Source organism: Lacerta agilis, chromosome 2 (genome assembly GCF_009819535.1).
Source record: "Lacerta agilis isolate rLacAgi1 chromosome 2, rLacAgi1.pri, whole genome shotgun sequence".
NCBI lineage: Eukaryota > Metazoa > Chordata > Lepidosauria > Squamata > Lacertidae > Lacerta > Lacerta agilis.
Window position 1 is genome coordinate 88,300,368 of NC_046313.1, and position 24,882 is coordinate 88,325,249.

Below are 24,882 nucleotides of genomic sequence, written 5' to 3' on the forward strand. Positions count from 1 at the left end.
ACCTAAGAGAAAATGAGAAAACCAACAGGAAATCTTAACTAAATGCTTAATTTCCCTCCTTAATTATTATTTTTTAAATAGCACACTTTCTGGCCTGGAAAGTTATTGCAGGTAGGAACCCCCATCGTTCAGCCCGGACACTGAGATCCAGCACCAAGAGCCTTCTGGCGGTTCCCTCATTGCGAGAAGCAAAGTTACAGGGAACCAGACAGAGGGACTTCTCAGTAGTGGCGCCCGCCCTGTGGAACACCCTCCCATCAGATGTCAAGGAAATAAGCAGTTATCCTATTTTTAAAAGACATCTGAAGGCAGCCCTGTTTAGGGAAGTTTTTAATATTTAATGCTGTATTGTTTTTAACACTCAATTGGGAGCCGCCCAGAGTGTCTGGGGAAACTCAGCCAGATGAGCAGGGTATAAATAATAAATCACTACTAATAATACTAATACTACTCCTACTCCTACTCCTACTCCTATTATTACTATTATTTATGAAGCTAATTTTTACTACAGCTGGACTACTCACCTTCAAAGGGAAAAAAGAGGAGAACCTATGACCCTCAAGATCAGGCATCCCCAAACTTGGCCCTCCAGATGATGTTGAACTCCAGACCACATCAGTCCCAGCCAGCGTGGTCAGGGTTGATGGGCTCTATAGTCCAAATATCATCTGGGGTGCCACACTGGCTTCCCCTCCTTACCTTATGGTGAGGAATTGAGTACAGAGACAATACAATGAATCAGTCTACCTTTGCATTCTTCTCACCTTAAATATGAAAGTTTTGGGAGAAGTTGTTAAACAGATTGTGGAAAAGACTCAAGAATATAAGAGAAGCCAATGATAAAGAAATAATTCCTACATTCTTAGCAACCAGTAATTGATTTGAAACACTTCTTGCACAGTGTTGTAATGGGAAATGCATGCTCCTCCATCTCCATCATCTGACTAATTCCAATGAACCACACAGCATAATTCTTTAAAAAAACCCACCTAAGTCAAAGCTATGACCCCAATTTTATTTATTCTAATTAAAAATCAATCTTACTGTGTTTATCTTTACATTTTTCTTGGGTGCTTTGAAAGGTCCTCTTTTAAAACACACTTTAAGATTCTCATCTGTAACGTATCCTCCATAAGAAGCTTAAGAAGCTTACATTTCCTACATTCAGATCACATGTTCCAGGTTTTATTTTGGGGTGAAATCAATGTCACACATTAATTAGCAGATTTGATTAAATTAACAGCGGCATTGCAGTTTTCTTTACAGATGAGTAATATGGCCCATTTTAGAGTCTACTGAAGATAGCGTAGTCTTTCTTTCTTTTCTTTTTTAAGGATGTCAAAACTCATCTGTTATCTCAGGGTCAGAAAGCACAGTATAACGAAGCATTGCAGAGCCTTTACTAAACCTTACTTCTGGATTGTCTATCCATTTCTAGGGTTCAGACATAGGTAAGGTAACTGACACTAAATCTGCAGGAGATTATCTGAAATAAGACAAGAAATTTTCTCTGAATTCTGAAAGTACCAACCTGAATTATCCCTTCCTGAGCCCATAAACACATAACCTCCCTTTCCTCCTATTTCTTATAGTAGAATACTCTTCAAATCCCCTTTTGTTTCAGCACGACAACAAAAGGATTTCATACGCCCAGCAATAAATGTTGGAGGTCAAATGGCATAAGCTTTCTTAGAGATCTTATACGCAGATTTGTTCTTTGTCTTTTGCCTGTGAATAAAAAATGTTTGAGTGTGAAAATAAAACAACCTATGAACAGAGAAACTGACAAAATGTTACGATAGAAAGCAGGCATACGAACACAACATTTTGCCTTGGTGTCCAAAGATGTCTCCAAGTTTAACCGTTCAAAGTGACCTCCCTTTATGAAGCAATCAAAGTGATCTACCTGTAAGGAGCACCACACAAACCTTGCACTTGTATTGCCTTGTGTTTTCCCACCTTATACCTTGCCAGTCCCAAGCTTAACATTATAATATGTGGTTTGTGCCAGTATTTTAAAATTATAGCTTGCAAAAAAGAGCAAAACACAAAGGTCAGACATGATCTAGACGAAGGTTACACATTTTTTAAGGGCCTGTTGAATTCATTCATTGCGACTTTGTTCGGAGTAAGCATAGAATCATAGAATTGTAGAGCTGGAAGGGATCCCAAGGGTGATCTACTTCAAGCCCTCTGCAGTGCATGAATATGATTAGGTTGCTCGTCCTGTTTGTTTCAATGTGAGGGTAAAGCACCTGCCCAATTGTGGCGGGCTGGTTTACAGTCTCCCTTCTGCCCACCAATTCATGGGGGCCCTGGGGTCTTACAGTCCTGCAGCTGCCCCCAGTTTGTCATGGAGGAGGCACTTAAGGGAAATAGGGGAGGTGGTCTCTTGGAGGCACTGTGGGAGGCCGTTCCAGGCACAATGACAACATAGCACAGCAACACAGAGGTGGAAAGGGAAGTTCCCAAAATGGACTTGTAAGTGAGAAGAGGGAGCGACTGGGCGCTTGAAGTGGCAGAGTGATGCAAGGAATTCAGCGCTGCCATTGCAGCAGCAGCAGCAGCAATAATCCAGGGCAGGGTGTGTTGTTGGAGAAGCAGAAGCGTCCAAAGGAGAGCGCAGCAACAGTGTTACTGTTGAGGGGAAGCTAGATTTTGCTGGCCAGGAAAGGAAATGACCATAATACACAGAGCTTGCCTATTGAGATACGTGAACGGCCTACAGGTTCTGGGTACAGAAATATTAAAGCTAGAAGAAGGGACGCAGCAGAAACCTTATGGCTACAGGCCCACCTTCAGGAATTGGGGAATGGGGAAAGGGAAATAGATTAAGCAGTGGATGACCAGGGGCAGAGGGAGTGAAGAAAACGGGGACTGTGATGAGTTTGAGAGAAGCTTCCGGAGGGAAAGAGGATTCTCAGCATCAACAGTAGCTGAGAGGAGATATGAAATTACACTGACATGCGTCTTGTAGCTGATGGTTGTATTATATATTATGGCATGTCATTTTAGCCCATCCTTGTTATATCAAACTAATTGAATCTCTACACTGACTGACAATTTTTGAAATCCCAGGGCACAGCTGTATGGTCCACCCTTCCTCTTTCTTAAGTTTTCAGTCAATTAAATAAGATTCTCCTAGACATATGTCATTACCTCTCTGTTCTAGGTCATCTTAATTCAAAGGCAGTTGTTGACCCGTGAGCCGAGTTTTAATGCAGAAGGAAAATGAGTAGTCAGTGTTGATGACTGATCTTGTTTAATGGGAAAAGTCATCTTGATGTCATGCATCCCAACAACTGCTGACTGTATCAATTTAATCAGTCACATAAGGAAATGTTTGGCTTTTCTAAATGTAGTGTAGCTCAGATAGTCAAACACGAGAAACTGAAAGCAGAACCCTCTGCCTTATTCGGTAAGTTTCTGTCTTCTGCCACAAATTAATAGGGTGGCCACAGGCAAACCAAATCCAGTTATGGATTTGCCTTACAAAGTGCATCAGGTCATTATCATTAATCACTGTCATTAAGTAAACATTTTGGGCTACAACTCAGACAGAAAGGTTGAATCTGTTTATTAAGCTATAAATCCCATTGGGGGTTACTGGCTATAGACTAAACAAAATAAAAAAATTCCTTCCAGTAGCACCTTAGAGACCAACTAAGTTTGTTCTTGGTATGAGCTTTTGTGTGCATGCACACTTCTTCAGATACACTGAAACTGAAATTACCTACCTGTAACTGGCTATAGACTATGAATGATCCAGCTGTGATCACATGTGATTATGTGCTGCAGGATTAGGCACTGGGTGGTCCTTCTAATAAAGATCTCACATGGTATATTGTGATAATGTGTGTACTATTTTGAGATAAGCCTCTGTTGGCAACCAACCAACCAACCAACCAACCCGTGGTCTATTATTTATTTTATTAGATAAGATTTGTATCCCACCCTTCCTCCTAAGAATCCCAGGACAGCAGGTCTAGTCTTTGCATCAAATGCAGATTGGGGTGTGGGGGGCAAACACATACAAGAAATGCAGGTTTATGTATTTCTGTGAATGGTAATGGATAACTGGATTTTAAAATTTGCTATACTGTACTATCGCATAGCTTCTAAATAGGATCAATAGAAAGAGTTTGGCTGTATAATAGGTGGTTGAGTTTTGCCCCATGAACTAAGGTTTTCTCCAATGGGTGCTTTGCACTAGTGAAAAGCATTTCACCAGTCGCTCCTACTACCTTCAGTATCATTTCCCAAACTGTTCTAGAGGGTCTCCCAACTCTCAGCAGTGCATCTTTTGGAGGACTGCAGTGGATTGGGGGGGGGGGTGAGCAGGTAACAAATATTGATACTGTGTCCTCTGTAAGCATAAGAGGTTTTTTCCCCTAGTTCAAATCCATTTGGATGTAATTTGGAAATTTTTCAGATAATAGGGATAACAGGCAATTGCAAGATTATGGAACAAAAAGTTGTGTCCTATTAGCTGTATTAGAGGGAATATATATATATTTATAAAATATACAGCTAGAGGTGCCCACCCCTTGACCCCAGAATCACTACTAGGTATGTGATTGTGGACATCAGGTATGGACACCAACAGCATTTCTCTGTTACCACTTCCCCATCTCTAAATATATCACTGTATCGCACAGATACTGCTTCCTTACATATCGCCCCAGAAGATATGCTAAAGGATTACAAGGGGCTTAGATCACTATGGCAACAAAATTCCTATCATTCTCTCACAGCTGCACTTCTCAAAAGATAAGGCAGGCCTCCCCAAGGAGATTGAAACGATTGCTAGGGAGGCGCAGTCCATGACAGAATAAAATTGAAGAAAGGGCAAAAAGTGTGGAGGAGGATTTTAAAAGAAGCTAAAATGAAGAGAAAGGGACAGTTCTTCTTAGAGGCTCATTCAAAGATGGTAAAACATTGGCACCAAGACCCCTGACTACTAAGGGGGTTTCAGATCATGTGCCAAGAGATGCATGAAAAGCAGCCCTGGCTTGACTACATCTTCCCACAGATGCTACTAGGCAAGGGGGATCATACACATAGGAAAATGTTACAGGTTTGATAGTCTCCTATGGCAGAAAAAGTGAAGGGGTCCAATCTGTGACTACTTGAGAGTCAGAGTACTGGATAATCTGGAACCATTTCCAAAACAGAACCATAAAATTGTAGAGTTGGAGGATATTCTTAAAGTCAGAAGGCGTTGTTTTGCTTGTTCGAGTTGAGCTCCAGTAGTATTTGCCATGAAATGTGAAACAGTGCCAAGCCTTTACATCAGTAGTGCACAGGAGAAAACCCAACCATTTTTCTTCTCATCCTAGAGAGGCAGGCTGTCAAGACCATCTCTTTCAGTAGACGGGTTAATTTATCTAGTTTATGATTTTTCGTTTCAGCCGGGCACCATTTTTTTGGGGGGGGGGGGGCTACCGCTCATGTTCCTTGTAGCTGATATAGGATATCCCCACTGCAGAGCTACTTTGGCATGTTCAGCTAATGAACTGACACACTTTAATTGACTCCTGTGGTAACGGCACCATTGTCCCTCTCAGTCCTACTGCTATAGGTATCGATGCACAGCCCGAAGCCAAAACACCCCTGACAGCTCTGCTTCGAACCTGGGGTTCCGCTGTGCTGCTGACACTCTGCCTGACTACTTAAAGTGACAAAGGCTGGCTGGCAGCTGTGGAGGACCGAAAGATCTCACCCGAGGCGAGAAGCACTTAAGGAAGAGAAGGAACGTGGCTCAGAGAAGGATGTCTTGCTTGGAAAGATGAAAATTGAAATGCTGAACTTTCTGCTTTAATGAACCTCGGCGGGGGGACGGGGACGGGCTGGATTTCCATTTGTTTTTCCGGAAATCTAGCATTGATGTATGGAGTATTAACTTTAATTGTATTATGTCTGAGGAGAATTATGGCCATGCATTGAGGGGGGTTCTCTCTTAATAAGGAAAAGAAATACTTAGAGGCAATGGCTTCAACTAGGATTTGGATTTACTAAAGCAGTTAGGAAGTGAAATGCTGTTTTATTCTTTTAATAATAATCCAGTGTGTGGCTTCCAAGTGGCCTTCAGTGGCCAACTTCCTGCAATACTGGAATCAACTTTTGTTTAATTAGCCCATGGATTACAGTCCAAAAGATGCAGGCATCAGTGTATACAGTTTGAATTAGTTTGCAAATATGTTTTCATAGAGTGCGTGGAATCCTTATAGAAGCTACAAATGACCCAAATTAGAAAAATGTGCACAAACAATGCATTTAATGTTTCCAGTTTATCCTTGTTGCCAAATCTAAGGTACTTTAACTAAGGAATGAAACCTATATGCATTTAGTTAGGAATAACGTTGGCATTTCTGGACCAAATGTGATTGTTGGTTGAATGAAAGGACACCTGAAGTATTGGTTTGTGAAATGAGGAGGGGTAGGGTGAAAATCAGACACAGTGTATACCAGAGATGGGAAACCTGGACCCTCTAGGTATCTTTGGATATTTCCTACGGTACCAAACTTCTGCACATCACTGACTTATACTAAAGATACAGCAAAAAGTTCCTTTCTCTAGTCAATGGCCCTTTTGGGGAGAAATACATAAAAATAATGATAGAGAAAATGATTAAAATAAGTTGTGAGGCTTAAATGTGCTAATATTGAGACCTAGCTATAGAATGTTGAAGCGGTTAGCTAATATCTTTGATGTCACTCGGTCTGAGAACAACTGATAAAGGTGGAAGCCAAACGTTTTGCTGTAAGAATTTAAAATTTCTGTCTTGTTTCTAGTCACTATAAATGTGTGTGTATGTGTATGTGTGTGTGTATACATACTAGTCTTCTGATTGTAAATGGATTTAACTTTTAACTTATTTTGATTCTGCATTTTATATACAGGTAGTTGTAACCTACTCAGGAAACTTATGAAGGGTACGAAATACAATAAATCAGGCATAACCAATGAAGTGCCTTTCAGATGTTTCTGGATTATAACTCCTGACATTCATGACCATTGGCCATGGGGCTGATGGGAGTTGGAGTCTTAAGCACATCTGGTGGGCACCATATTATTAACCCCTGTAATGCCATTACTACTTAGGGATAGAGAACCTATGGCACTTCAGCTGTTGTTGAATTCTAACTTCTGTCATGCCTGACCATTGGCTGCTGGTGGTCCATCTGATGGGCCACAAGTTCCCCACCTTTGACTTAAAAGATTTCTAATAATATGAATTAAACCTTTCTTAATGCTAAGCAAGCTGGTGTGCTGTAAGCTTCTCACATTTCATGATGTTGTAAAATACATGGATTTTAAATTCATTTAAATCGATTAGCGTATTCATTTTGCCTATCTATTCTGCTGTTTTCCATTCTTCTTCCAAAGAAGGATATCGTAGCTGTTTGGTGTTTTGATGCAATAGAACTTGATGCCACAAAGACATTTTCACTGTAAACCATTTATGGTGGAGTTCTGGGTAGTAAGTGTACAGATTTTTACCTTGGCAGAATAACCAACCCAAACCATCAAGTGACTAGTGTGTAATGGTAACTGCCAGTATTAGCTGTATATACCTGCACATGGTGTGGCCTAGTAAATAGCACACAACTAAGTTAATCAACAGCAAACGCTTGGATAGTTTTGGCCTTGGTTCCCATGTGTAAATGGAAGTAAGAAGAATTTTCACTGGCGTGAATGAGACAAGGATGTTAAAGTGCTAGAAGGATTAACAATCACCACAGCCTCATTGAGCCTAATGGTAGGGCCAGCCCTGTATTTGTTTTGCTGACAGTGGGGCAAGTTATAGCAAAGTGCTGGAAAACTGAAGAAGAAATAGCTTTGACTATCTAGTACTGTCCTGGACTACATTGTTAGCAGAGAAGCTTATTAAGCAGATAAGAGTAGCATGAGCTTGTGTTACAGCAGAAGACTTTTTGAAGAGTGGCACTGCTTTATACCTCATTTTAATCATCACTAAAGCCACCAGCTACCCACAATGACCTCTGCAAGGGCATCTTCAGATGCCAGTTTTCACAAAATGCACAGAATATGAAGCAAACATTTACCACAAATACACACTGAGAAATTAGTAACACACTTATTTATCTTATTGTCTTGTTAAGAAAAGCATTAAGAAGTTCACGTCAGCAGTTTAGCATAGAAATTTGAACATGTCCAGCACTCATCCCTGCTCATTCCTGCCACTATAATGCTCAGGGATTTCTTCACTATACTGGATCTTATATTGAAATCCATTGGTAATTATTTAGCAGTTTCACCCATCTTCAGCTTTCTAGCAAATACATTTAAAGGTTGACAACCCAGTCAAGATTGTTGCCTGGATCAAGCAATGTGTGTTGTTTTCAGTGTTTCTTTGGGCAAGAAAAGTGCTTCCCCTTTTTCTTCCTGGTCCTGCAATTTTCTTTTAAAAATACAAAAATTAAAATAAATAAATCATGGCTTCTAATTAAACACTCTGTTCCCAGTTGTGATCTTGCATTGAGGTAGTGTTTTGCTTGCTTAGCTATTCAGCGTTTGTGGCATTCCTGTCCTAAGTAATGTTGTCAGTCCAGCTGTGAATTTAGCAAATTGCCCTGTGTTCTACCAGGGAAGAAGTGCCCCAGCAAGATTATGTCAGAGGGAGCTGTTTTGATCATAACGGAAAGTGCTCAGCTGTTGTATCATCCCGTAGCCTTTGATTGCACAAGTTTGCTGTCTAAAGTTATCATCAAAGGCTTTCCTGTTTGTGCTGTGGCATAACACTGCAGGAGGCAAGTGTGCCCCAGTGCAGTTCTCCAGTTATGAACCCTGATTTGTGCGACAGTAACTGAGAAGTGACTAGGTAAGTAGAACCTTGACTCCCATCCTTAAAATTAATTCAGCTACACCCTGAAATCTGAGAAAGCCGCTTGATCCTGTGCATGCATACTTGGAAATAAGTCTCACTATGTTCTTTTTTTAATATAATTTTTAATATTTTTACACTATACTACAGTATAAATTTAAATCAAACATTTCATACATTTTCCACTTTGGCTTGCAAAGCCATGACTTCCCTCAATCCCTCCACATGGCTTTCGGAATTATATCTGATATTATACTTCTTTAATCAACCATTGCTTACATTATCATAAAATTCCTTCTTACTTTAGCTACCATACTTACAATAATATTTCTACACATTAACTACAAAACTTCTTGAAATCCTATAGCGTATTCAATTGTAAATTGTCTTTTAAATAGTTCGTAAACTTTAACCAGTCTTTGATGAATTTCTGGTCCCGCTGTTCCCGGATTCTTCCCGTCATTTTGTCCAATTCTGCATATTCCCGTCAATTTCACTGTCCCATTCTTCTTTCGTCGGTAATTCGTCTTGTTTCCATTTTTGTGCTAGGAGAATCCTAGCTGCAGTCACTGCGTATTGGAAAAGTCTAATGTCTTTCTTTTCAAGGAAATAAGTCTCACTATGTTCAGTGGCGCTTGCTCTCAAGTTTCAATATGATTCCAGGATAAAATTACAATTCCTGCTTCTCCACTGGCACAGAGTGGTCCTTTGTACTACACCACAACCTGCACCTTGCCTCAGTTAACGCAAAACATATCTACAAGCTTAAAACCATTCCTTGGTCTTTCCTGCTGGTGTATCTAGCAATTATTTGTGTATCCCATAGATGTCTACAATGTACCAACATATGGCAATGATGTGGGGCACACTACTCCTGCACTATGCAAGTAATTCCCAGTTGTGATAACACAGATGTGGCTCAATCTGACTATTTAATATTCATATCATTTGGGTTTTAAGGGACCCTTAAACAGAGGGATCTTTTTCTACCCTTGGTTCCTTTGTATGCTATGATAATGCATGCCCTATCCTGGGTTAGCAGGAATGAACAGTGTACTTGATTGCGTCTGTTTCTCCCCTCCCCTGGTTGTGAGTGAGATAAGCGAACCAGGAAGTTTTGGCTTTGTAGTACATCCAAACCAGCGTTCTTGGTTTGCTGCTCCTGAACAAGCCATCAGCAGCAAACCAACAACAAGCCATGGCTTCTTGTGACTTGTTAAGGAGCAACAATACAAGATCCCTGGTTTGTGTTAAGCCATAGTTTCCTGGTTTATCTGATTCCTGACAGGGGACCATCAAAGCAGGTGGACAGTGTTCATTTCTGATTAACAATGTAAAGCCAGAAAGTCTGCCTTACTGTTGGCACAAGTCTGGTTATTGGTATGCCATTTATTTATTTCATAAAAATTATACACCGCTTGAATGTAAAAAAAAGAAAACAAAAAACCCTTCAAAGCAGTTTACAATGTTATGTACTAATCACACACAGTAAGAGAGAACAAAGAGTCCATGAGCCAATCTGAATGTAATCTCTAGATCCACTGTTTCCGTTTATGCTTAAAATTGAGTGTGCGTTTATGCACAAGCAGAACCCAAGTCAATATAAGTATTTTGAAAGGTCCATCTTAGATTTATTCTAATCATATCTAATCTTAAATTTCTATGTGCCTTTTTGTGCTTAATCCCTACAATTAGTAGACTTCAAGACTATGAATATATATATATATTACAAAGCAGAATATTAATTCTTCAAATAAATCTAATTTTAAAAGATACTTGGGAAGCAGGGGTGCTGAAAGAGACACAGTTGTCACTAAATCCTACTTTGGAACATTTATAGATAGTTCAAAGCATTGGTTTCCTGGTACTTCTGCTGTTTAATATTCCACCAGTATGAAACAAAACAAAATGTTCCCTTCAGGCTCCCTGACATATGGCTGCACAAATCTCTGTATGGGACTAAAGCCTCTTGAATATATTTATTAAACAAGTCTGAAAAGCCTTGCTCTTGGATCTACCCACTCATCTGTAAAATCAGAACACAAGTGAAATGGATGGCATCCGAACCAGTAGCTTGTGATTTCATGCCCATAGAGCTATGCATTTGGTAAGCATGACATCTCTTTCTTGCTCTGGCACCTGTCGGTTGCAATCTTGCTTTTAAAGAGGTATTGGTAATGGTAAGTATGGGTGAGCAGAGGCGTGCAATATAGCTGATTCTCTGGCATCCAGGAACTCCTAGCTCCGGTTTTACACTGAAAGCCTATATTTATTTTGGAAACTGACTTACCCTAAGGTGAATATAGGACTGCAACCTTCATCTCTTGAAATTTGCATGTTTAATAGAATGATACTGTAGGTAAGGAAACCAAGTTTGTGGCAGCACCTGGTAGGTCAGGGCTGTTTCCTTCAGCCTTGGGTCTCAAGATGTTAGAATCCTAGAGTTGGAAGAGACCACAAGGGCCATCCAGTCCAACCCCCTGCCAAGCAGGAACACCATCAAAGCATTCCTGACAGGTGGCTGTCAAGCCTCCGCTTAAAGACCTCCAAGAAGGAGACTGTTGATGGACTGTAACTCCCATATTCTCTGATCATTGACTAAGCTGGAAGTGGATCATGGAGTTGTAGTCCAACAACTAGGGACCAATTGGGGGACAGACTGGTGGGGTGGAATGAACAAAGACACTTCATTCACCTAGATACTGCTTAGAGAATATTCTAGAAGACATTTGTCACATTTTACATCTGAGTAATGAACTTTTTGAAAATCTCTTTGTTAAGGGTAGGTAATTAATCTTTTTACCTGTTCTGTGGTTGTTGCTGTATCCTAAGGTTGCAAACTTGCATTCTGATGCTAAGGAAGGGAGCCAGGGCTAGCTTGGCCATGAGACAGACAGCCGATGCTGGGGACCCACAGCAGCTTGCCATTCTTTCCCCCTGAGCTAGCCAGCTCTACACTCCCTGAGCTAACTAGCTACCCTCGGGTACAATGGAGGATCACCCAGGTCACATCAACATGCTGATCTGCTTGAATTCTGTATGTGGATTGGGCGAGGGTACCATCTGCCTCCTTTGCCTCAGGCAGCAAAATATCTTGAGCCAGCCCAGCAGGGAACAGGACTTGGCAGGACACCTGTGGCCAGTAGTGGTGCATATGGTGGGATGGAACCACCTCCTGACACTTACCTTGACACGTTTGGGCCAGCAGGGTGATGAGGTTGAGTCCATATGGGTGAGCAGGAAGGAGCAATCCTTCCCCACGCCCATATGCAGCAGTAACTCCAGTAGCACCCCAAAAACACACACCGCTACTGCCTGTGGCTGGTGCTGGTAGCTGTGAAGGAATGAGTCCACCGTTCTAACACAGGGGGGAAACGTATAGCAAATCAGATGCTGCTGTAAACCTCTCTTCATTCTAGCCTGCTACTCTAGCTATCCCCAGCTCAACAGAGCCTATAGAAAATGGCTATGAAAGAACCATTTGAGCGGGTAAAAACAACAACAACCCAAAAACCCTGACTAGGCCATTATTTTTTTTGTTTGAGGTGGCTAGCAGTGCTGATCTGTGTCTATCCCTCTGCGTCTTCCTCCAGGCATCTTAGAATTTATAAGCAATAAATGGCATTTCAATGCCATTTTTATTTCCCCCCCTCAAAAAATTAAATGCTATGGAAGACAAAAGTGTAGCACTGAGGGTTGTGGAAGTAGGGAAAATAATAATAAGATCACACTCTAGGAATAAATGAGTGGAAACGTGGGTGAGGAACCTGTGGCCCACAAGATGTTAAAGTGCAAATCCCATAATCTATCTGTTGTCCGTAAGATTAGGACGGTTGTTGTTGTTGTTGTCGTCATTATCATTATTACCAGCCTTCATGCGAGGGATCACAGGGGGGTTTACAATATAAAAACACAATAATACATACCATTGTAACAATCAAAAACCATACCCACCCCTAGTTTAAAAGGCCAGATTGTTTAATTAGCCAATTAAAGGCCAATAACAGTTGGAGTCTAGCAACATCTGGAGGACAACAGTTATCTAAGCATGATAAATCTTAGATCATACACAGGAAAGTGTGGAAATAGTCTTGCAGCAGAGATTTGTGAGAAGGGGCCGTGATCTCGATTTTGAGGCAGGGAGAAGAGAGATCGCAGCTGCTTCTCATGAATCTCTGCCACGAGATTATTCCACTATTCATTTTGTATTTTCCAAATAGATTTATTATGCTTAGAGCAAACTCTAAGGTGCACCTATATGCAAGTCTTCCAGATGGTAGAAATAGGAGCTCCATTGCACCTCTTTAACTGTTGATTCTGACTGGTGTCCATACCAGAGAAAAGATTGCTAAAAATTTGCTTACTAGAACAAATCCAGCTCTGCATGGCTAAATCAAAACTTGGTATTAAAGGATAGTGCAGTCAATTCTTTCATATGGTTTTTCAGTAAACTAATGTTTATAGATCCAGGAAGTCTTTTGCAGAGCAGGAATGTAAAAAAACCAACAACCAAAAACAGCTAGATATGTATAAATAAAGTGAATTGTCATCTTTGGATAGCACTAGAACTGCCCCCTGGTATACTATGTTTAAATATCAGCAGGGCCGTGAAATTACTTAACTGTTTTGAAAGCTTTCAGCCCTGCTAGCTCAGATTTCATTTGATGGCCTCTGCAATTTGTAGATGAAAGACACAGCTATATGCCTTACGTTTGGTAAGGAATACAGAGGTGAGGAACTCAGGAGTGCATTGCACTATTTGTCATTCTGCCCTGTGGCAGAATGGCAGCATTAAGGTGTCACAGCAAATCTCCAGTATTGGAGGCAGTAAGCTTCTGATTGACTGTTGGGAATCACAAGTGCTGTTGGGCTTAAGAGCTGCTTCCTGCAGACATCTGTTTGGCCAATGTGATAACAGAAGGATGGCTCAGATGGGCTTTGAACTGACTACAGTGGTACCTCTGGTTACGTACTTAATTTGTTCCGGAGGTCTGTTCTTAACCTGAAACTGTTCTTAACCTGAAGCACCATTTTAGCTAACGGGACCTCCTGCTGCTGCTGCACCAACCAGAGCACAATTTCTGTTCTTATCCTGAAGCAAGTTCTTAACCTGAAGCGTATTTCTGGGTTAGCGGAGCATGTAACCTGAAGCGTATGTAACCCGAGGTACCACTGTATTATTATTATTATTATATTATTATTATTATTTACTATTTGTTTATTTATTTATACATACCCCAGCTACTCTGCTCGGTTTTCAACAGAACTGAAAAAACAGATTAAAACTTCAAACATTAAAAACTTCCCTAAACAGGGCTGCCTTCAGATGTCTACTAAAAATCAGATAGCTGTTTATCTTTTTGACATCTGGTGGGAGGGCATTCCACAGGGCGGGTGCCACTACCGAGAAGGTCCTCTTGCCTGGTTCCCTGTAACATTGCTTCTCGCAGTGAGGGAACCGCCAGAAGGCCCTCAGCGCTGGACCTCAGTGTCCGGGCGGAGCGATGTGGATGGAGACACTCCTTCAGGTATACTGGGCCGAGGCCGTTTAGGGCTTTAAAGGTCAGCACCAACACTTGGAATTGTGCTTGGAAATAGCAGTTCTCTTTTTTACACTTTTAAAAGAATGGTTCAGAAGTAAAGAAACTTTAGGAAAACCATAATGGTTTAGAAGAGGCAATACTGTATTCATGTCATTGCTGAGAACTAAGCCTGGAGTAAACACCACAGAAGAACTGCAGTTTTGTTATTGACTCTTAGCTGCTTAAAGCCAAAGCTCATAAAGGGCGTGTTTTTGATTTCACACTTGAATATGACGCACAGTTACAGCTGACTCTGCTGCTGCTGCTGCTTTCCTTCCCTGCTTGCTGCATTCACCCCAACTGTAACATCTGTGAAGTACATGACTTCTGCACTGCCCATTTCACTTCTCTGTTTAAAAGATCTCTTCTTCCTCCTGCCTATGAAGAGATCCCAAGGCAGCCACAAACATCACAGTCAATAAAAAAAATAATGAAATCCAAACCACAACTACTAATGCTATATGAAACAAATTGCTTTGGCTTTGCCCCTAGCACAAAACCATTATTCATTTCAGTGGCAGTCATAGGTTACGCCCTTAAGCGCAAGGCAGGTGTAGTTGAGAGAACTATTTGCAGCCAAGTTGCATTTCTCCATTGGATGCTTCCACCTACTGAGGAGCTCCAGTCCCCGTCCGTCCCCCCCCAGAAATGGCATCATTATCATTAGACCTGTCTAACTGTATGTTAACTTATTTTGCTACATTGGCTTATTATCTTTAGCATATTACACACACGTTTTTGGAACGTCTTCTGAGTTTCTACACTTTGTGGGGGTGGGAGGCTACTTGAAAAGTACTCCCAAAGTGCCACTCTCGATTGTGGCTGAGCAATTTGTTAGAAGATTCAGGCAGAGAGAATAAATCACTTCACATACTGCATAGTTCATCTATGGAACTCGCCCCCACAGAAGGGCCACTCACAAACTAGAATGAAATTGTGGACAAGGATAACAATGGCTACCTCCACTATTAGAGGGGGCATGCCTCTGAACACCAGTCACTTGGAATTGGCTTCCCACAGGCATCTGTTTGACGACTGTGAGAACAGGACAGTGGACTACAAGGTTTGACCCAGCAGGCTCTTCTTGTGTTCTTAAAGGTATGAATGTGCACCCATACACACAATTGTAATAATTATAATAATTCTGTATCAGAAATCTAAGCAGATAAAATACTTCCGAATGCCTTTATAACGACGACGCAAGCTGTTTGTGCTTGCTGGATTTTGACACAAAAGGGGAAGAGGAGAAGTTTGAAGTGTTACGTTGTAAGCGAACATTCATTTTTAAAGGGGGAAGTGGTCCCTCCCCAAAAGTGGTTAATACTTGAAGTAATACAATAGACACATGTCCGTGTATAAAACGAAAAGGGAAATGTCTGACAGGGCACTGAATTTCAGACTGCTTACGTGGCGCCTCAAAAGGCAATGGTAGCTGTTATGTTATGATAAGATTAGCTAATCTCCATCTGTCCACTGTGACCCAGTTGGTTTCCCAAACTTGTCTCGCAAAAAAAAAAAAAAAAAAGTTTACTCGGTAAAGTAAACCTGTCACAGGCAGACCGGAAATGAGAGCAACACCCATTATCGTCAAGAGAACAAACTTTTATCTCTCTCCCCCCCCCCCAATTTGTTCATTGTTTCCTCTGTATAAGCATGGAGTTAATGACTATGGAACTTTCATTTAATAACTGGAATACACAGCTGATCTATATGACATTTTGAAGAGCAGAACTCTGCTTCTGAGGAACTGTATTTTCCCAGCTAAAAAGAAATCTACAATATGGAGTTGCAATGAAAATGAGATTCCTCTGCCCACCTCCACCTTCACTTACATCCACCAAAACACAAGGTCTTTTGCGGTAATGAAGTTGTTATGAATTGCTGGTGTGGGAGTGCTTTGCTTCAGGAGTCAGCCTGGTGGTAAAAATGGGTGGCCGGAAAGCTCATATCCCCACCCAAGCTTTTGCAGCAGAGATGCGATCAAGAGGACAGTTCAGACTTATCTCACAAAGTCAGATAGATGCTGAGCTAGTGTTGTAAGAATTTTAAGGACTTATGTATATAATAATTGTTCATAAGCGTACCTAGCAAACACGCACATGAAGGGGAGGCGCTCCTTTGTCTTTTCCCCTACTCTCCTGTGTGTGGGGCAAACACCTTGTTGCAACAGCCTTAATAAAGATCAAGCTTATTAGCTACTTTGCTTCTAAATATTCTTTGGCTGGCCTCTGTTATTTACTCCTACCAATGGAGAACCTGCAAAGGACTCTGCGAAGGCTCTTGTATACCCCATAAGGGAATAAGAGCAGATTTTTGTTCATTACACTAGTTATAATGCTTGTCATTGCAAGGATTAGCATGGCTCTTGTGGGGCAAGGGCCATAGCTCAGAGGCAGTGCATCTGCTTTACCTGCAGAATGGCTCCAATTTCAATCCACAGCATCTCCATGTAGAGCTGAGAGAGATTTCCCATTTGAAACCTGAAGAACTGCTGCCAGTCAGTGTAGACAATACAGAACCAGATGGACAAAGGGCCTGACTCAGTATAATGTTCCTAACAGTTTCTGGGGGAAACAGTGGAAGAGAGCTATCATCCCAGTGTCCTGCTTGTGGGCTTCCCAGTGACATTTGTTTGGCCTTTGTGGGAACCGGGATACTAGATGAGGGAGGCCTTTGGTCTGATCCAGCAGGGCTCATGTCTTTAAAGCTTGAAACACAGATACGTAGTTAAAACATGGGCATCATCACAGTATAATATTTTATTCATTTCTCTTTTTTCAATGCCTTATAATAAACCGTATCTCAATCTCAGGAATAACTAGACGTGCTAACAGATGGCTATATGAATGGGGGGGGGTGTATACAAATATATTTGTATTTCAAGTTTAGTGATCTGACATGATCATCTCTTCTTGCCTCTGTTTACGTCCCCTATCTCTTGTTAAAGTTATTTGGTGGCTGAGATCAGCCTTTAATGTATAATCTGGTGGAAGGAAGAAGTGACAACGCAGGATACCCTCTTTGATGTTAGACACTGTTTGGAAGAACATGCGGAATTGGAAGAGGGGGCTAGCCAGTTAATAACCTGCACTAGCTAGTCAGGCAAGGCACGTAGGCTAATAGGTTAGCTATCTATAAATTTGATGGTTTGGGGACATAGTTCTGAGAAGCTCATGCATGAACTGATGGCCAGAGGGTCATGCAAAAACTGAAAGCTACCTGGGGGTCACTTTGCCACTTCTTGAGGGCTTCGCAGGGGCAGAGCGAAGTGCTTGCTTGGTAATGTATATAATGTTTGCTGTTTAGAATAAAATCTTTAATCTTCTCACTCACCTGTGTTTGTATTGCTTCTGAATCTCATTAAAAGAAGCTCCTTGCATTTAGCAAGACTGGGGACACATTCAGCTTGTTGCTGCTTCCAAGTCAGACTGAAAAATTCACAAAAGAGGAAAACAGGCCCCTTGGCTTTTTATTGAAGGCAGGCTTGAATGATCACAGAAATATTATATATATATATATATCACACACACACACCACACCACATATATATTTGGGACGAACCTGAATATTTCACTTCCTAAAAATAACTGTCTCCTCTGTCCTTATAGTCTCATACTGTGCAGCAGTGCTATTGCTTAAAGTGATTTCCTTTCTCTGCTTAGAGAGAGCAGAAATTGAAGGGGTGGGAAACCATTTTTAATCATAATAATATATATTCTTGTGTATTCGACACCAGTATCAAGGTATTTGTTCTACTGGTATGCAAGGTCGGGGCGCTGATGCACACATTTCCCTTCTGGGAAAGGAATGTGATATTCAAAGAAGGCAGGAAAATGGCCAAGACAGAAGCAGAGCTCTGCCTCCAGTCCCCACTGAACAAGTGATTAGAATAATCACTAGGTGCAAATTTATGTTGACTTGACTGTAACAGAGACAAGAAAAAGCAAGGGCAGTATGTGTTTCTGAAAACAGGGCTGTAGAAGTGCAACAAAGAGAGCAAGATGGAATGGTGGGAAGACTCAGAAAATGTGATCAGTGGAGAATATCCGTTGAGGACAGTTAAACAAGTCAGTAAAAAAGGGCAGGGGGAAAAGCTGATGGGCAAGATGGTGAGTGGAAAGGAGAATCATATATTGTGCCAGTTTATTGGGTAGAATTATTTCCTATTCTTTATTGAATGGCTGCACATTCTCTCACTAGTTTATGTTCAGAGTTGCTTTTGTTGCCTAAATAAAATAAAATAGCTGGCTCATATACTTGATGCCTTCTGGTCCGGATGGATAATAAATCTCAACCCACATCCATGCTTTTATCAGCAAAGTAAAGGATATTTAAAGGAGGTAGTGATAGTGGTAACATACTTTAGATATTATGAAGGGTGTGAACTCAGTGGACTGCCTATTAGACATTCAATTGAGATTACCAAGTCACCTCTAGGGGCAAGGGCCTGGTGATAACCCCAGGCAGATTACAAAGGAATATGAGACAGCAGTTTAGGTTAAGCGGTTAATAGTATACACAGACTGTTTCATAAATATTTTTTTACACTGATAGATTTTAGGTCTGATGAGGAATCTAGACACACTGGCATTCATTTGTTATGCCCCTAATGTTTTAACCACAGGGGTTGGAAACCTGTGGTCATCCAGATATTGTTGGACTCATAAACCCAAGTGAGCATGGTCAATGTTCAGGGATCATGGGAGTTGCAGTCCAGCAACCTATGGAGGGCCATAGGTTCTCCATCTATGCATTATCCTTTTATGACTAGAACAAGATATAGAAGGGGAATAACTTATTGCTGTACAATCCAAGACCAGAAAATTACTGGTTATACGTATGTACTGCTAATCACACGTACACAAAAGCAAATTTCAAGGAAATCATCATGTCCCATTTCTAGGTTTGGGTTCTGGATATAGATATGGTGAGTCATTCATTCCATAGTAATATATTTAGAAAGTTCATTAAATCCCCAAAGGATTATTTCAGGAAGAGAGGCCCTGATTCAGCTTTGGCTGAGTGCAATTAGTCAAATGTGACAGCTACTAGTGGCCTGGGAAGTCACATGTTCCATGTGCATCAAAAGGTATATCCAGCCACTTCAATCAGCACTGCAATCTTCAGAACAAAAACTTGAAAGGCTGGGAGCTACAGCACAAATTTAGGGAGGATTCAAAAGGAACTCCGGCAAGTGCGTCTTACCTCAGTGCCATCTTGGCCCTCCTTCAGCACTGCAATGCTAGATAGGGAAACACACCTCCATCATCTACCTGTGTGGAATGCTGATTCCATGCACTGATATATTAATTACATTGCAAAAATACTAATGCACAGGGCATTAGTATTTTTGCAATGTAATTAATATATATACAGCATTACATGCTACTGGTTCTATTCTCAGAGTGCTTCTACAGCATGGCTTCTTAGGTCACCTTTGTGGAATAATGAACTATCATAAGGCAAAAAATTTGCACATAATTTGGCCCCACAGTAACAGGGTTTCTTAGATACTTCCACTTGCTGCAGCTCTTCTTGATCTTTCTCAGGCAAGTAATTATGGTATCTACCCGAATAATCATATGAAAGTTCTTCATTGGCACAAATATCACGGTTGGCAAAAAGTGCCAATTTAGGTACCATTGAGTCTACTCGGACAGGGACCATAAAGAGGTTTGGTTCACAGGAATGGTTCAGGAACCTACCAACATTACCAATGTAAGTGGGATCCACAAATGTCTCCAATATCTGTCCATCGCAGAAGTGTTCTCTTATTGCTATAATGTAATTTGAATCGCTTGATGTCTGCGACTGTATCCTTCTACATGCTTCTCTGAAGTTGAGTATTTCCCCAGCGTATTCACAAACAAATCTTCCTTTGGGTATAAACTCCAGATTGCGGAGACCCCATCCTTTCTTGGCAGTCTTGAAGACTTCAAGCCGGAATTGCAAGCCCCTTTGAATCACCCTGTTTTGGCACAACTCTCCACAATGGCACATAGTGTTGCATTCAAAACAGGCTTCGAAAAATCTAGTTCATTTCCTTCATAGTTAATGCACTGATTGTTATAGTTTTCCCCATAATGAAGGCAGGAACACGTGGAGGCAAGACAGGAAGAGGAATGACACCTGCAGCCATTTAGGGAGACTTCAGATGGGTCTGGTCCTCCTCCCTCTCCAGCCACATGATCTGGGCTGTACTGCAAAGGAAAACGGATCACTGTTTAGTGTCTTCTACATAAAAAAAACAAACCAGCCATAGCATATCATACAAATACTGCATACTCCTATACACGTCTACTAAGAAGAAAGCCCCACTGAGCTCAAGAGGACTTACTTTTGGGTAAATACATTTACAGCTGAATTCTCCATTCAAGGTTGTCATTATGTTTGCTGAAATACATATCAACATATGAAATGTAAACATCCTGATGTTTACAAGTATACACAACTAAATGCTTTTCTGCATTTGTGTTTTTAATTTTGCCTTGCTCCCTAGAGGATTTCTGCAGAGATCTATTTTTACAATGCAGGTGCTAGTCCACATGGAATGGCTGAGGATGCACTAATAATTTAATTCCTCTAAAGTAGCTCATTAGCCAAAGCAAGGATAAAATTACCCTGCCAAGCCCACACAAATCTCATGCTTCTAATTTTATCTGAAGTGACCAGCCATGATTCAGCATGTTTGGGATGGCAAATGGATCCTTTAAGAACATTAGAAGAATGTGAAATAAAGTTTGCTTTATTTCTACATGACAGAATACAGAAAGAAGATGGTTGAAGTTTAATGCATTTCCTATTTAATTTTCATCAATATGTGGCTGTGATAATGTACATACTGATTTATCAGAGCTTTGCTAGTTTCATTTCCCAGAAGATGGAAGAAGCAACAAGGGGATCATCTATCTTAGACCTGGTGCTCACCAACGGAGGAGTTGATTGACGAAGAATAAGTACTGGGAACCTTGGGAGGAAGTGATCATATCCTCTTAGGTTTCATTTTCAGAGACAAAGGAAAGCTGAGTGTAGTCGGGGTAGTTAATGCCGCAGAAGACAGAATTGGGATTCACTATGACCTTAACAGATCGGAGAACTGGGCCATTATTTCCCCCATCCCTGAAATAGATGGCACATATTCTGGAAGGGATTGTGCTGATGTTAAAAAGTAAAATATTTCCTTAAGACTCTTATTCTTTTCCCCTTTCCCTGCCATATTTAATACAAATTTAAATTTGTAATGATTTTTCACTACAAATTGACTGGGAGGAATAAATTTCTTATGTATTATGTCTATTCCAAAATTAAGATTATGTAATTTCAAACTATATTTCAACAAGAAAACATTTCAAAAGTTCACCCATTTTTTGTAGCATCTCATGTTGACAACTGATGTAAGAATATTTTTATTTGGTACACAGTGTACACACGTATTGGGAAAAAAAAGTCATTGCAACCCTTTTAAAATCAATTTATAATAAGGTCTGAATTCATACAAACAACACATCTAATATTAATAAACTTTAAAATCAAACAGCAACAGGAAATTTAAACATTTGCCTGTGAATTACGTTTTCGAAGAACACTAATAATTTAAGCAATAAGATGGAACCGTTTTGCCATAGATAAGAGTGACATCTCATGGATGTAACTGATAGTGCAGGGTCATTTAGCACTCGCTGGAGGAAGCAAAGGAAACCTGCCTGCTTTTCCATGTAATGATGGGCCGGTGCCTGGAAGGATTCCAGCAGCTTTAGCATCTGTACAAGAGCTAGAAATTGAACTGGAGGTAATAGCAGTGCAAATACCTTCAACTTTTGAACTCCAAGTCCAACTCCCGGTGATGCAGGAATATTTCTAACTGGCACCAACTGGATAGTGTGGTGTTGAAGGTTGCAGGTTTGATTCCCATATGGGACAGCTGCATATTCCTGCATTGCAGGTGGTTGGGCTAGAATATATGATTCTCAGGGTCCCTTCCAACTTTACCATTCAATATGTTTAGGACTAGGGTGGAATAGTATTCGAAGTAAAACAAATTTTGACTCCACACTTGACTTTAGAGAAGCCACAAGAAGTGGACACCTTGCTGAAAGCAGGTCTGGGTCTGCTCAGGGCCTGGGTGGGAAACCAAGCAGTGCCCCCCATACACTCCCTTGAGTTCCATGGTGGAAGAAAAGCAAGTTATAAACGTGCTTACTAAATATATGTGTGGTGTAGTAGTTCGAGCACTGGACTAGGACCCGGGAGACCAAGGTTCAAACCCCTGCTCACCCGCCAAGTTCCCTGGGTGACCTCTCTGTCTCTGCCTAACTCACTTTGCAAGGTTGTTGTGGGGGATTAAATTAGGAGGGTGGGTGGGAGAGCACAAGAGCCATGTGTGCTCCTTTGGAGTGGGGGGGGGGAGAGAGATGGCATGTAAATGCAATAAACCGATTAAATGAAATTGCACGGAACTATTCTTGCAGTGATGGGTGATAATATACGAGGGCTTCAGTCCCAAACATTGCAGGTACAACACCCGTACGTGCGCAGCCCAATCCTATGCAACACTTCCGAGTACATCTGTGTAAGTGAATAATAATAATCAGTGCTTTTTTCTGGGGGGACGCATACCCCTAAACTTTTTTTAAAGAAAAAAGCACTAACAACAACATACACCCCCCCCTTTTCTCCAAAGGAACACAATGTGGCAAACTCTCTCTCCGAAGGAACAGCAGTTAGAAGAACCAGCGGTTCTCCACCTCTGTATTGAGAGACATGGGGTAAGCGGCAGACCCAGAAAGAACTACAATTCCCAGCGACCCTTGCGAGAGAGAGAGAGAGAGAGAGAGAGAGAGAGAGAAATGGCCGCCGTCCCCCATCCGCTTTCCCACAGCTGCTGAAACTGGTTTCGCCCTCTCGGTCCCCCGCCCTTCCGTTTCAACGGCCCCCGCTCTCACCTGGAACGCCGGCGGCTCCTCCAGCCGCGGCCACACAGCCACGGGGAAGTTCTCCAGCCCTCCACTCACGTCCATGCTTCGCCTCTAAGGGTCAACCCGAAGAGCCAATACGGCCGGGGCTTTTTTTTTTTAAACCCTACTCTTTTCCCCGCCCTGCTCTCTTAGAATTGGTCAGCTCTGCGCAAGGCTTCGTTCGATGAATGGCCAAGCCACCAATGAAGGACAAGCTGGAGATGGACGCCGGAAGCGTCGCTGGAAGAAAGAGCCAAAGACTTAAGTTGAGAATAGCGCATGGAATATCGCTTGCGGGCTAAGTCGCAGGAAGGCATTCTACTTCGTTATTTTGGAAAATGTGCAGACCGCTTGATTGTAAAAACAAAACAAAAACAAACGCTCAAAGCGGGTTTGCAAAAAGATAAAACGATAAAAGCACATTAAAAAAACCACAGCTCAATTAAAAACATTACAAAGAAGCAATAAAACTGCTGTCACATTTGCTAAGCAGGGTTGATTTCGAATTGGATGGGGAACTGTGTGTTGAGATGCCTGCACTGCAGGGGGTTGGACTAGATGACCCTCGGGACCCTTTTCAACTCTACATTTTTGTGATTCTACAATTAAAATTACCTCTGCTTTCTAAGAATGTTTTCTGCAGGTGCTGAGAAGAGTACAGTGAAGGCATTTGAGTGCTACTCTGCGTGTGTGTAGGAAAACACCATACTTTTTAAGCACAGCAGCAGTGTGTCTCATCCCAAACAAAAGAAAAAGGGTTTTTAAACAAACAAATTTTAAAGTGGAAGAATATGGCATCTTCAGAAAAGTCTGCTGAGCACTTGGGTCTGCATGTGTTGAACTTAGGCTGGGAGGAGAGAACAAGGTCACATTTTTCCTTTGGTGCACATTGAGAGGCAGTGTGTAGGATTTGTGGTCGGTTTTTGTTTTTTTTGTGTGTGGGAAAAAACAAAGCAGTCACAGACAAACCTTGTAAACCTGGATTACTTACTGGGCTATATTAGGTTTATTGTAACCCCACAGATCCTGAAGTTGAGGCTCCAGTACTTTGGCCACCTCATGAGAAGAGAAGACTCCCTAGAAAAGACCCTGATGTTGGGAAAGATGGAGGGCACAAGGAGAAGGGGACGACAGAGGATGAGATGGTTGGACAGTGTTCTCGAAGCTACTAACATGAGTTTGGCCAAACTGCGGGAGGCAGTGGAGGATAGGCGTGCCTTGCGTGCTCTGGTCCATGGGGTCACGAAGAGTCGGACACGACTGAACGACTGAACAACAACAACAACCCCACTTCTCTTCTCACCCTCTGCATCTCTGTTACAACAGTTTCAGAGCATAGGCAACAGAAGTTAGGCTATCCCTGTCCAGACAGAGGCCACCAGCCGAAGTTGATGGGAGGCAGTCTGCGCCACTGAGGCCACCTGAGCCTTGAGCGGCAGCAAAGCATCCAGAAGAAGCCCCAAGTTATGTACCCCTTCCTTCAAAGGAAGTGTAACC

At 41.6% G+C, this 24,882-nt stretch overlaps 2 protein-coding genes across 2 annotated transcripts in view; one reads left to right on the forward strand and one right to left on the reverse strand.

The window, feature by feature from the left end:
* The window catches only part of SUMF1 (sulfatase modifying factor 1), a 60,193-nt gene extending 54,339 nt beyond the window's left edge, over nt 1-5,854 (forward strand). Inside the window, exon 9 of the mRNA XM_033141183.1 lies at nt 5,568-5,854. Within this exon, the coding sequence (XP_032997074.1) occupies nt 5,568-5,681 (114 nt within the window). The 3' untranslated portion in view covers nt 5,682-5,854. The remainder of the gene's footprint in view (nt 1-5,567) is intronic.
* Nucleotides 5,855-19,772: 13,918 nt separating this feature from the next.
* Nucleotides 19,773-23,623, reverse strand: LOC117041893 (histone-lysine N-methyltransferase SETMAR). The gene is given in 3 exon segments (XM_033141184.1): nt 19,773-20,448; nt 20,451-20,631; nt 23,374-23,623. Coding segments are annotated over 3 exon segments (873 nt in total). The 5' UTR covers nt 23,449-23,623; the 3' UTR covers nt 19,773-19,831.
* Nucleotides 23,624-24,882: the final 1,259 nt, after the last annotated feature.